At 44.7% G+C, this 13,282-nt stretch overlaps 1 protein-coding gene across 1 annotated transcript in view; it reads right to left on the reverse strand.

Annotated features, from left to right (window-relative positions):
- The window catches only part of VASH2 (vasohibin 2), a 136,245-nt gene that overhangs the window by 41,576 nt on the left and 81,387 nt on the right, over window positions 1-13,282 (reverse strand). Inside the window, exon 5 of the mRNA XM_040351462.1 lies at window positions 2,990-3,064. Within this exon, the coding sequence (XP_040207396.1) occupies window positions 2,990-3,064 (75 nt within the window). The remainder of the gene's footprint in view (window positions 1-2,989; window positions 3,065-13,282) is intronic.

A 13,282-nucleotide genomic window follows, 5' to 3' on the forward strand; every position in this document is an offset into this window, starting at 1 on the left:
ACCGTGTGTGGGGGAAAACGTTGTTTTATGTCTTCTAAAAAACGACCAAGAAAAATTGAAGCATGCTTCAATTTTATGTGTCGTTTTTCAAAACGTTGTTTTTTACTTCACAGAAATTGACCGTGTGTAGCAAAAAACGTTGTTTAAAAAGACGTTTTTACACCCGCGCATGCCCAGAAGCTACTTATGAAGCAAGCTTCAATGGAAAAAAGTGGTGAACGTAACCTCACTTTGCTAGAACATTGTGAGAAAAACGATGGTGTGTAGGCAACTTCGTCTTTGAAAATTGAAGTTTAAAAAATTTCATTTTTTACTTCACAGAAAATGTCGTTTTTTTTCATCACATAAAGTGATGGTGTGTACGGGTCATTAGAATCACTCCCTAGGACACACAATAAACCCCTTGAGTGCCCCCTAGTGTTAACCCCTTCCCTGTCAGTCACATTTACACAGTAATCCGTGCATTTTTATAGCACTGATTACTGTGTAAATGTGAATGGTCCCAAAATAGTGTCAAAAGTGTCCGATCTGTCTGCCGCAGTATCGCAGTCACAATAAAAAAAAAAAAAAAAAAAAGACATAATTCTATCCCCTAATTTTTACCAAAAATATGTCGAATTTCTATCGGCCTAAACTGAGGAAAAATAAAAAATAAAGAGAGGGATATTTATTATAGCAAAAAGTAAAAAAAAAAATGTTTTTTTTTTTTTTTTTCAAGCTTGTCACTCTTCTTTTGTTTATAGCGCAAACAATAAAAAACGCAGAGGTGATCAAACATCACCAAAAGAAAGCTCCATTTGTGTGGGGAAAAAAAACAAATTCATTTAGGTACAGTGTTGCATAACCACGCAATTGTCATTCAAAGTGCAACAGTGCCGAAAAATGGCTTGGGCAGGAAGGGGGTTTAAGTGCCCAGTATTGAGGTGGTTAAAGACCGATTTCCTTTAAAGCGGTTGTAAACCCGCATGGAAAAAAAAAATAGTTTTCCTCCTGTAAGGGAAAAGTCATAATGAGCTAATATGCACCGCATGAAATACTTACCTCGGAACGAGGTGCGTAGCACTTACCTGGTTCACGCCGAGCGAGATTTCATCTTGCCTCAGCGTGTCTTCCGGGTATCGCCGCTCCAGCGCTGTGATTGGCTGGAGCGGCGATGACGTCACTCCCGCGCGGGAGATTTAAAACTCGGCAAGGTCCGGCGGCTGCCGGTCCTTTCGCCGTAGATCCCCCCTGCACATGCGCAGCGGCTCATTGCGAGGGGCATATATCCTAAACCGTGCAGGTTTAGGAAATATTCGACTTACCTACAGGTAAGCCTTGTTATAGGCTTACGTGTAGGTAAAAGTACAAAAAGTGGGTTTACAACCGCTTTAACTCGGCAGTCATTGAGCAGTGTAGCTAATCACATTCCTTCACATACAAATGTGAACGTAACAGCAAACATAATTGAAACAAAAATTTACAATATGATAACTTAATAAAAAGTACTTGCTGAAAATACTTCAGTGTCCTCCTGGTCTGGCTTTACACTGTCACAACAAAACCGGCGGGCTCGGTAAACGGAGCAGAAAATGCTCTGAAAATAACAATCAAGGACTTAGCGGAGGCATCTAGTCCTAATCTCAGGGTCAGCGCTCAGGGACCTTGGACATTTACCAAGCAAGAAAAAGGAATTTACAAATTTAACTGTAACAGAGTAAACTGCTCCTGAATATGGTGTACAACACTCTAGAATACAGGATGGGTTTTTACATATAGATAATAGGGTATATGTGTTAGGGTGGCTCTACAAAATCATTTGTATATTCCATAATGGCATGCATGGGCAGTAGGAGAAAGGAAGGGGACACCCCCAAACCTCAAAAGCTGCAATTTAATTTTCTTTTTTTTGTTTCCTCACTCTGTCAATTCAGCATACTAAATATAATGGGGGTTGTGTGTGGATGTTGACCTGGACCTGAACCCCCCCAGAGATTTGAAGCCACATTTGGTCATGTCACTTGGTCATGTCATTACTGTTCTCCTTGCTGCAGAGGAAGCTGTATCTGAGGATTTGCACTGCAAAAAATGAGAGAGCGATAAAGGGGAAAGAAAGGAGAAGAGAAAGAGTGGTACATCCTAAAATGTACAATAAGGGGGGTTTAATACTGTACACATGGAAGGAACTTAGGCAGCACTAAATGTTAAGGGTGCAAATTACTTGTCTTGCCTTGGGTGTTGACAACCTGCGCTACGAAAATAATTTTATTGTAAGGGGTCCCCAAAACTTGGGAAATTTTATCAAGGGGTCACGGCACTAGGAAGGTTGAGAACCACTGCTCTACCCTTTCTCAAAATGTCCTAGTCCTGTATATGCAGCTTGCACCCCAACTTTCTTTACCCGTAGAAACTAAAGAAAGTGGTGGAGGGCCGAATGGAAGGCACTGTAAGTGCAGCTCAGAAGGGCAGTAGGTAAGTGAACCTTTTCGTTTTGGTTCTATGTTGTATACACAAGTTCACTTTAGGACACGCCGTGGTCTTTGATGTTAACATTCCTGTGGAAGCAATTTAAATAGATGGAATAGTGGAGCCTGAACCTTGACAGTCCCAACTGTACTACAAGGAGCAATGCCTGACAAATGCAGAAACGTTTCAGCTTGGAATAGACTTTCAGACCTGATGGTTGGTGGAAATTGTCAGCTGTTGAAGACACATGCCCCCTTTCAAAGCTCAAACTGCTATGTCAACAATCTGGTATAGATGCCTGGTACAGAACTTGTCAAAATATGGTTTTGCCTTAATTTGCAGAGTTCTGCCTGGATTAACCTTTACTTACTGTTTACACCTTTGGAAACACATTATAAAACATATTTATACAATCTCTCCTTCTCCATTACTTCTATTATCTCATACCATTTGTGCTCATGACAACTGACAGAGTGAAGGATCATGGGATTAGTTGAGCTGACGACAACAATAAAAGAGGCTTAGAATAACCATGAAAGGATACATTCCAAGAATAACGGCTTCCAGACACTTAATAGGTAAGGATTCTCTGGTCATTTCACGGGCCGTCTCCATTAACCTAGAAGACAGATAAGGAGGAAGACTTTCATATAATTGGAAGCAGAGCGGCTTATTGATTAGCATTGTGGCTTTGCAGAGGCAGGCCCTGGATTTACCTTCTACTAGGTTCACCATCAGCATAGAGCTGGCTGTGAAGATCAGTATTTGTATCTTTCTGCATCTAATTGAACCTAATAAATGTGTAGCTGCATGACTATGGCATAAAAATGCATAAAGAAAGGGGGGTGCAGTGCTGTACCAGGCCCCCCTTTCCCTCCTGCAGCATTAACCATAAAAGTAAAACTAGAATAACAATGGAAAAGATAAAAATGTGGGACTTTTAAGGGGCAGAATTGACACAACATGTATATCAAAATATTATTTATTTATAAAAGTAAAACAAAAACAAGACAGAATAAAAAGCCATCCAAAAATGATACAATACAGTTTCAGAATGTGCAACTGAGAAAATTCTCTACATGTTTCACCACGATTAGTAGCTTTCTCAGGAGAATTACATTTATCAGGCACTATCTACTGAAATTAGAGAAAGAAAACTGTTTTCTTTCTCTAATTTCAGTACATAGTGCCTGATAAATGTAATTCTCCTGAGGAAGCTACTAATCGTGGTGAAACACGTACAGAATTTTCTCAGTTGCACATTCTGAAACTGTATTGTATCATTTTTGGATGGATTTTTATTCTGTAATTTTTTTAACTTGCATAAATAAATATTTTGATATACCTGTTGTGTCAATTCTGCACCTCAAAAATCCCAAATCTATATTTTTCATCGTTATTAATCAAGGAGGTGTGGTTCCAATATAGTTTATAGATCAGTAATAAATTATTCTCCCTAAAACTAGATTACCTTCTGTAGATCCAGAGATAGGGATAGCTGAAGTTATAACCAAATTATGACTTTTCCTGTAAAAGTTGAGCTTGGTTCTGCCCCTTCCAACATTCCAAGCCATCCTATTGGTCAATCAGGTTCAGCCCTGGTTCACATGTCAAATCGCATCTCAAATCGGCGGCAATTGTCGGCAATGGCACTGTCCTAATCAGTGCGACGCCGCATCTGCGATTTCAAAAAGTAGTTCCTGTACTACTTTTTGCGATTTCGGGCCGCGATTTACATTAAATTGCGGCCGAAATCGCGGCAAAATCGCGCATTTTACCGCGATTTTGAATTCGCAGCAGTGTGAACCTAGGCTCAACGTCCAAAATGGGAGGTTTTGGATGTGCAAGGGGATGAAACCAAGCTCAACTTTAACAGGAAAAGCCTATATTTGTTTTGAACTTTAGATGCCTGCATCTCTTAATCAGCCATTCTAAATCAAGGTTCCTCCAGAGGTTGTTAGGGGTTCCTGGAGCTGCAGCTGATTGATCTTGCATCTGATGGTGCCTGCATAATTAAATAAATAAAATTGGGGTCAATGGGAGAAATAGTGCCCCACCATTGGCGCCAGTGGGAGGAAGAGCGGCCCCCACCATTGTCGCCAGTGGGAGGAAGAGCGGCCCCCACCATTGGCGCCAGTGGGAGGAAGAGCGGCCCCCACCATTGGCGCCAGTGGGAGGAAGAGCGGCCCCCACCATTGGCGCCAGTGGGAGGAAGAGCGGCCCCCAACCATTGGCGCCAGTGGGAGGAAGAGCGGCCCCCACCATTGGCGCCAGTGGGAGGAAAAGCGGCCCCCACCATTGGCGCCAGTGGGAGGAAAAGCGGCCCCCACCATTGGCGCCAGTGGGAGGAAAAGCGGCCCCCACCATTGGCGCCAGTGGGAGGAAGAGCGGCCCCCACCATTGGCGCCAGTGGGAGGAAGAGCGGCCCCCACCATTGGCGCCAGTGGGAGGAAGAGCGGCCCCCACCATTTGCGCCAGTGGGAGGAAGAGCGGCCCCCACCATTGGCGCCAGTGGGAGGAAGAGCGGCCCCCACCATTGGCGCCAGTGGGAGGAAGAGCGGCCCCCACCATTGGCGCCAGTGGGAGGAAGAGCGGCCCCCACCATTGGCGCCAGTGGGAGGAAGAGCGGCCCCCACCATTGGCGCCAGTGGGAGGAAGAGCGGCCCCCACCATTGGCGCCAGTGGGAGGAAGAGCGGCCCCCACCATTGGCGCCAGTGGGAGGAAAAGCGGCCCCCACCATTGGCGCCAGTGGGAGGAAAAGCGGCCCCCACCATTGGCGCCAGTGGGAGGAAAAGCGGCCCCCACCATTGGCGCCAGTGGGAGGAAAAGCGGCCCCCACCATTGGCGCCAGTGGGAGGAAGAGCGGCCCCCACCATTGGCGCCAGTGGGAGGAAGAGCGGCCCCCACCATTGGCGCCAGTGGGAGGAAGAGCGGCCCCCACCATTGGCGCCAGTGGGAGGAAGAGCGGCCCCCACCATTGGCGCCAGTGGGAGGAAGAGCGGCCCCCCACCATTGGCGCCAGTGGGAGGAATAGCGCCCCCCACCATTGGCGCCAGTAGGAGAAATAGCGGCCCCACCATTGGCGCCAGTGGGAGGAATAGCGGCCCCACCATTGGCGCCAGTGGGAGGAATAGCGGCCCCACCATTGGCGCCAGTGGGAGGAATAGCGGCCCCACCATTGGCGCCAGTGCAGAAATTATTGCCCTGCTGGTGTCAGTGGGTGGAACAGTGCCCCAAGGGCCAGACAATGGCAAGCAATAGGCTCCATTCAGCTCCAGGGCTGCAGTTTGGAAACCACTGCTCTGGAAGAACTCTAGGGTTCCATAAAACCCTGGTTGAGAAATCCTGTAATAAAGATACATTGGATCTTACAAGACATTGTTGCCAACTGCGGAAGGATTTCACTTAGAGCACTGGGAGGTGTAGGAAGTGTTCCAAATTACCTTCTATTACAAACCTTAGGAAACATCTACAGGTTTCAACAAAGGCTGAACATTGCATGCAGCTTCCACAATGAAATCAAAGCAACAAAAACAGCTAGGTGTACACATTTGCTTACATTTTAAAGATTAAGCAAACATTTTTAATGCACATTGACCACCTGCCATTGAATGTCCATGTAAACAGGTCCTTAGCGTTCCTCCTTTAATAACTATACTGACAAGCCTGGCACAGATGTCTAGACAGATTACCCGGCATGTGTCACACAACGCCTCCAAGAATGATGTACACATGGGAAGTGCCATAAGAAGGGGGCCTTTGTGTGATGCGGCTGTCAGCTGTCTCTTTGGCCCAATACATGAAACCCTTTTTACATCTCTGTCTGGCAGGATTGGATTAGGAATAAATTAAATTACCACCATTGTTTTATTTATTTAAAGACAATGGAATGGAATTTGAAGCCATTTGTGTTCTGAACTAAAATAAGCAATTTTAACAAAATAGAATTTCATATTTTAAAGCAGATCTAAACTGTGTCTGATCACCACAAACTGAAAACGCAATTTATTTATTTTTTACTATTCAAAGCAAACGCACCCATCCATGTCTTCATGCTTTATTTTGTTGAGAAATGACTTTGAAAAAAACACCCCCCTAGCATTTCTAGCTGCGGCCATCTTGAGTAAGAGCAGATGACACATGTAGCATTTACTTCCTGGAATCCATCTGCCTTTAGCTCAGGCATGCAGGCAGGAGGGTGTGGTTAGCTGAGAAAGCCCCTCCTCCCGATAAAAGAAGAAAAAGAAGAAAAAATGCCATGAAGACTCCTGGGATGTATGACATTTTAACCTAGACCAGAAACCAGGAGGAAACTGAAAAGAAAGAGTTTAAAACAAGTAGATATACTGTTCTATTTACTAATACTAATGCTAGAAGCAGAACGGTTAAAAATAACCAAAGTTGATTGAGAGAGTTTAGTTCCACTTGAAGTTGCATAAGAATTTATTGACTTCATGTGTCCAACATGGTCACCTTGTTCATTTAGGGCAATGGGAATTATTCCTCCCACTGACACCAATGATGTGGAATTATTCCTCCCACGGATACCAATGACGGGGCATTATTCCTTCCACTGACACCAATGATGGGGAACTATTCCTCCCACGGATACCAATGACGGGGCATTATTCCTCCTACTGACACCAATGATAGGGCACTATTCCTTCCACTGACACCAATGATGGGGCACTATTCCTCCTACTGATACCAATGATGGGGAACTATTCTTTCCACTGACACCAATGATGGGGAACTATGCCTCCCACTGACACCAATGATGGGGGGGGGCACTATTCCTTCCCCCGATACCAATGACGGGGGGGCACTATTCCTTCCCTCGATACCAATGATGGGGGGGCACTATTCCTCCCACTGATACCAATGAAGAGACACTATGCCTCCCACTTACACCAATGACTGGGCATTATTCCTCTCACAGATACTAATGATTGGGCATTATTCTTCCTACAAATACCAGTGATTGGGTGCTATTCCTCCAATTGACCAAAAACGGGACATGGTTTACTCCCACTGGACACAGTCTGGCCCCCTTAAAGTCTGAAGCTCAGTAAACTGTCCCTTTGTTTAGAAAGGTTGGAGACAGTGCTGTCTTAATGAGAGGGCACACCTGGGCACTGCCCAGGGGCCCCAGCTGCATGGGGGCCCCTGCACTTTCCCCGAAATTGGGGACCCCATGATGCCACCGAGAGTGAGAGATACACAGGGGAGGCAGTCTGCCTCCTACCTACTTGATGTCTGTTTACCTGCACTGTCATAGTTGTAGGGGCCCCAGAGCATTTCTTTGCCCAGGGGCCCATGATACTATTCGGATGGCCCTGGATGGAGACCTCCGATTTAGGGCAAAGTGTCAGTGTCTCAGCAAAGGGTGGTCACCATAAAAAGCCTCCCACCCTCCTTTCATTCCCCTTTCTCACCTCACCATCGTCACTACCGGAACTGAAATCACCAAGGGGAGCGGTGACATCACTGACCTGATCATGTGACCTTCTCCCCTGTGCCCACTAAGCCCGAGCCTCGTCACAGGAAGCAGGTCGCATGCTACACTGACAATGTTCACAGATATGAATAAAACTAGTGCGGGTGTGTCATTTCTTGCGTTGAGGCTCCTTTGGCCATCCTGATGACCTGGACAAAATTGGCTATGCGGGTAACCCCGTCAGCACTCGTCCTTCAATTGCAAAATACTACATTTTCAGCCAAACAGCGGATGCATCCAATCAAATGCAGCCGCTGTTCATGGAATTCTGACAGCCAATAGAATACAATATATAGATTTACCCATCTGCACTAAATCTAAACATGTATGACCAATTTAACAAACACACATTGGTGAGAACAGGCCCTTAAGAGATATGGGCCCTGAGCAAACAGCCGCTTTATTGCTATGGAGAATAAAACTCAGCACACTAAGTAAATAACCTCAGTATGCCTAGAACATGTGAGGAAGTTTGCAAAGAAAGTTCCTCTATATTAGAAATGTTTTTCTTTTGTGGTCTCTGAGTTTTTCCTCATTTACACGACTTTAGCAGACTTGCAGATTTGTTACCTAGCACCCAACAATATCAGGTCATGTGATCACAACAAATAAAAAAGTACCTTATCCCACGCAACTTCTTCACTTCCCTAAATCATTTTTACATTGTTTTCAAAGCTTTAACTTAATAAAGTGATAAGCTTTAATTTAGTATACCATTTATAAACAAAAATACCAGGCGGGCCCATGCTTTTTTATTATTATTATTTTATTAGAAGCTGGCAACGTCTTTTTATTTATTTTTTACAAAAAAAGCACTTTTAGTTCCAAACTGACTAATAAAAATGTTTAATTTATTTTTTTTTATTTGTATTGCACTCTGACAGATGCAGCATACCGGCTTCAGCTGTCAGTGTGCTATTCTCTGTGTTCAAGGCAGAGTGACAGCTGAAGATAAAGGTTTTTGTTTGTAAACAAGCCCATGTGATCTTCATGATTGGCAAGATGTGAGAAGATGCCGACTCATTACGAAGTAGTAGTATAGATCAGCCTTTTTCAATCGGGGTGCCTTGTGGTTTCTTCAGGGGTGCCTTGGCAAAATGCCTAAAAATATCTCAAAAACTGTATACAAGCCAGTGGGTGGATCAAGCCTGCCCTTTAGTTACACAAAGACACAGGTCTTCGTTATGCACCATTACGACTAGACACTGGCATCCTAACAACCAATGACATCATCAGTTGATAAGGAGGATGTCTGTTGCCTCCACAGCATCCTCGTTTGTTCCTCCTCTGCCCCCCACCCCCCCTCAGCACTGGGGTCACATTAGCAGACTGATGGAGAGAAGCTGAAGGGGGTGGGTGGGGAAACATTGGCATACTAGTCCTTACCAGTGTGCAAAAGTGTATTTGCTTTGGGGGGGGGGGGGGGATGCCCCTAAAGTTGGGTGTCCTATGTGTGGATGTTGCTTCATTATGCAAAACTATTAGAATATTTTTTTACATTTTAGAATGAGGTGCCTTGAGGCTGTCCATAATTTTAAAGGGTGCCTTGACAGAGAAAAGGGTTGAGAAACACTGGTATAGACCAATGAAGACTGTGTTAGCACGTTTTTAGAATTAAGACCACCCCATAGATGCATACATAATAGTTCTACATTACGATGTACATTATTGTTCACCAAGCACCATGCTGTGGAACATTAACCTACAGACTGCATTCAAAAACAGGTTAAAAACCAACCCCAGTCTATAATAAAGACCAAGATTGGAGTGCAGTAGACCAGTAGAAGTCAGCATTTGTTAGCACGGTTTTAGAATGAAGACCACCCATAGACGTGTACTCCTAGTTCTACATTACGATGTACATTAATGTTCACCAAGCACCATGCTGTGGAACATTAATCTACAGACTGCATTAAAAAACAGGTTAAAAACCAACCCCAGTCTATCATTTAGACCAGGATTAGTGTACGGTAGACCAGTAGAAGTCAGCGTGTGCACGGTTTTAGAATTAAGACCACCCATAGATGTGCACTCCTAGTTCTACATTACGATGTACATTAATGGTCACCAAGCTGTGGAGCATTAATCTGAAGACTGCGTTAGACATTGGGTTAAAAACCAACCCCAGTCTAAAATTAAGGCTGAGGGTGAACTGCAGTAGACCAGTGGAAGTCGGTGTTAGAACGTTTTTAAGAATAAGGACCATCGATGGGTACTCCTAGTCCTACATTCTAAGGTATATTAATGGTCTCCCAATAGCACCATGCTGTAGAACATTCATCTATGGACTGTGTTAGAAAAACGGGTTAAAGTAGAACTATAGGCAAAAAAAAAAATGTTTTTCTCATTTTGGATAGAGTAAGGGAGGATCATAACTCCTGTCAGTTTATTTTTTGTCATTTGTGTCCTTTTTGGGAGATTTCCCATCACTTCCTGTCCCAAACCCAAAACAGGAAGTGAGAGGAAATCCATGCAAATTAAGGAAAATCCTTGGAGACCCCCAGGTCACCAGAACTAGTGTGCCTATTGGTAGATTTCCCCTCTATTACTTTTCTGGGGACAAACCAAAATGTGGGATTTTCTTTCACTTTCAATGAAAATAGTAAACAGGACGAAAAAAGGGTGAATCTCCCCAAACGGGGGCATGAACAGCAAAAGAAAGAGAGACAGGGGTTCTAATCCCTCTCCACTTCATCCAAAACTAAAAAAAAAAGTTTTGACTTTAGTTTTATTTTAAAAACTAACCTCAGCCTAAAAGTTAGGCCAGGGTTGGGCTTAAGGGGAATATGTGTTAAAAAGCTCAATGCCAGACAAAACCTTTTTTTTTTGTGATAGAGGGAGGAAGTATTAAAACTTCTGTCAATTTTCTTTATTAACTTTTAGATGTTGGTGAAGAAGAGGCCAAACATGTTCTTTCACGGTGCAATACACCCCATAAGGAAGGGGTAGGCAACCTTGGCCCTCCAGCTGTTTTGAAACTACAGGTCCCATGATGGCATAAGGTGTTATATGAAACAAACATGGCAGCAAACTGAAATTGACAATACAAGTGTACAAGTAACCTTGGGGTAGATTCAAAGAGCAATTGCATCTGCATAACCATAGTTACGCAGCGCAATTGCTTACTTGCGCCGGCGTATCGAATGCTCCTGATTCAGGAACCTAGATACGCCGACTGCAGCCTAAGATATGACAGGCATAAGCCTCCTTATGCCGTCATATCTTAGGCTGCATTCTTACGATGGCCGCTAGGTGGCGTTCCGGTAGTGGTCAGCGTATAGTATGCAAATTGCATACTAACGCCGATTCACTACCCTACGCGAGCCCTGTGTACGTCGTTTGCGTACGTCGGGTTTTGCGTAAGGCTGCCCCTGCTATTAGCAGGCGCAGCCAATGCTAAGTATACCCGTCGTTCCCGCGTCGCGAAATTAAAAAATTACGCCGTTTGCGTAAGTGAATGGCGCTGGACGGCATTCACGTTCACTTTGAAGCAAATGACGTCCTTGCAACGTCATTTACCGCAATGCACGTCGGGAAAGTTTCCCGACGGAGCATGCGCACTACGCTCGGCGCGGGAACGCACCTAATTTAAATGATCCACGCCCCCTACGGGATCATTTAAATTACGCGCCCTTACGCCTAGCAGTTTTCCGGAGCGCACACGCAATTTACGGAGGCGCAGCGGCAAAACGGTGCGCTGCGCCTCCGTAAAAAAAGGGCAAAGCTACCTGAATCTACCCCCTCTTGTGTTCCAGGATTTCGGACACTACATCAAGACCACTGGCCTTTATGGCTGTCTGTATTCACATTTGGGATATTTCTCCCCAGCTCATGTTGGTGACACCAGAACAGGAAATGAGGGGGAATGGGTGTTACCGCCACAGAAAAACAATGAAATCTTTACACATTTTCTAACTTTCCGTGGCTTGCCTAATAAACAGTATATGCTTTTCATTTTGTCTGACCCCATTGGAAAAGTTTTTCCATCAATTTCTGCCCATGTTATATCCTGTCCCAGGAACAGGAAGTGAAGAGATATCTCCCTATAGGAGCAATAAAAACCTAACAATGGTTCCAACATTCTGACATAAGAGTCAGAGAGAGAAGAAGAAAGCATCGCTAAGTGTAGTAGATTATAACTTCAACTTTAATAAACCCCCATAATGGGCTCCTCACAAGATATTAGTAGTAAACAATAAACAATCAATGTGGGTACACATAAGGTAGTCTGTCCTTCTGTCTGTGTCTGAACAGCAGCGTTTATCACGCTGTGACTGAGACAGGAAGCTGGTGCCGTGGCCTGAAGGAAGCTAGAGGGATGCTGGAGAGACACGGGATCCAAGGTGGAATGTGAGGTGGCTCGAGCATCACAGAGGGTGCAGACGTCACAGGTTGCAGGATGCTTTGCGATGTGTTTCGGAGCATGCGCACCCCTTTTTCAAGCTGAAGATAGTAGGGGGCACCTGTTATTTTGTTTATTTTTTTTATTTATAGTTAGATCATATTGCTTTAATGTTTGCGGCCATCATTTCATCAGAAAAAACAGGTTCCCCAGTAATATCTGCATCTTGGAAAATGAGTGTGCATGCTCTGAAATGCGTCACAAAGCATTCTGGGACCTGCAACGTCGGCACCCTCTGAGATGCTCGCTCCACGCCACATTCCACCTTGGATCTGTTCAGCGCTCCAGACAGACTGACAGACTACCCTATGTGTTCCCACATTGATTAGCCCGTTTACTACTAATATCTTGTGAGGAGCCCATTATGTGGGCTTAAAGCGGAGGTCTGGTAAAAAAAAAAAAAAAAATTAAAAGTCAGCAGCTGCCAACACTGTAGCTGCTGACTTTTAATAAGGACACTTACCTGTCCTTGTCGCCAGCGATGTCGGCCCCCCGCCGAGACCGATCCTCGATCCTGGCAGCTCCAGGCGCCGCCATCCACAGTAAGGGAAACAGGCATTGAAGTCGTGCGGCTTCACTGCCCATTTCCTACTGCGCATGCGCGAGCAGCGTGGCTCTTTGTGAATGGGCCGGCTGCTTTCTGGGATACACAGAGTTCCCAGAATGCAGCGCGCCCCATTCACAAGAAGAAACCGAGTGTAGGAGGAGGAAGAGAATCCACCGCGGAGGATGAAGAGGCAGATTCGGGACATCCGCATAGCAACAGCTATTTCGGGTAAGTAAACATTTTTTTTCCCCCATTAAATATTTTTTTAGATTTTTGGAGGAAATCTTTTTTTCAGGGTGGAACTCCACTTTAATTAAACTGCTCATAATCTACTACACTAAGTGGTGCTTTCTTCTTCTCTTTTTGTCTGCTACATGTACAGAGTGAGCT

Source organism: Rana temporaria, chromosome 4, assembly GCF_905171775.1.
Source record: "Rana temporaria chromosome 4, aRanTem1.1, whole genome shotgun sequence".
Classification (NCBI taxonomy): Eukaryota; Metazoa; Chordata; class Amphibia; order Anura; family Ranidae; genus Rana; species Rana temporaria.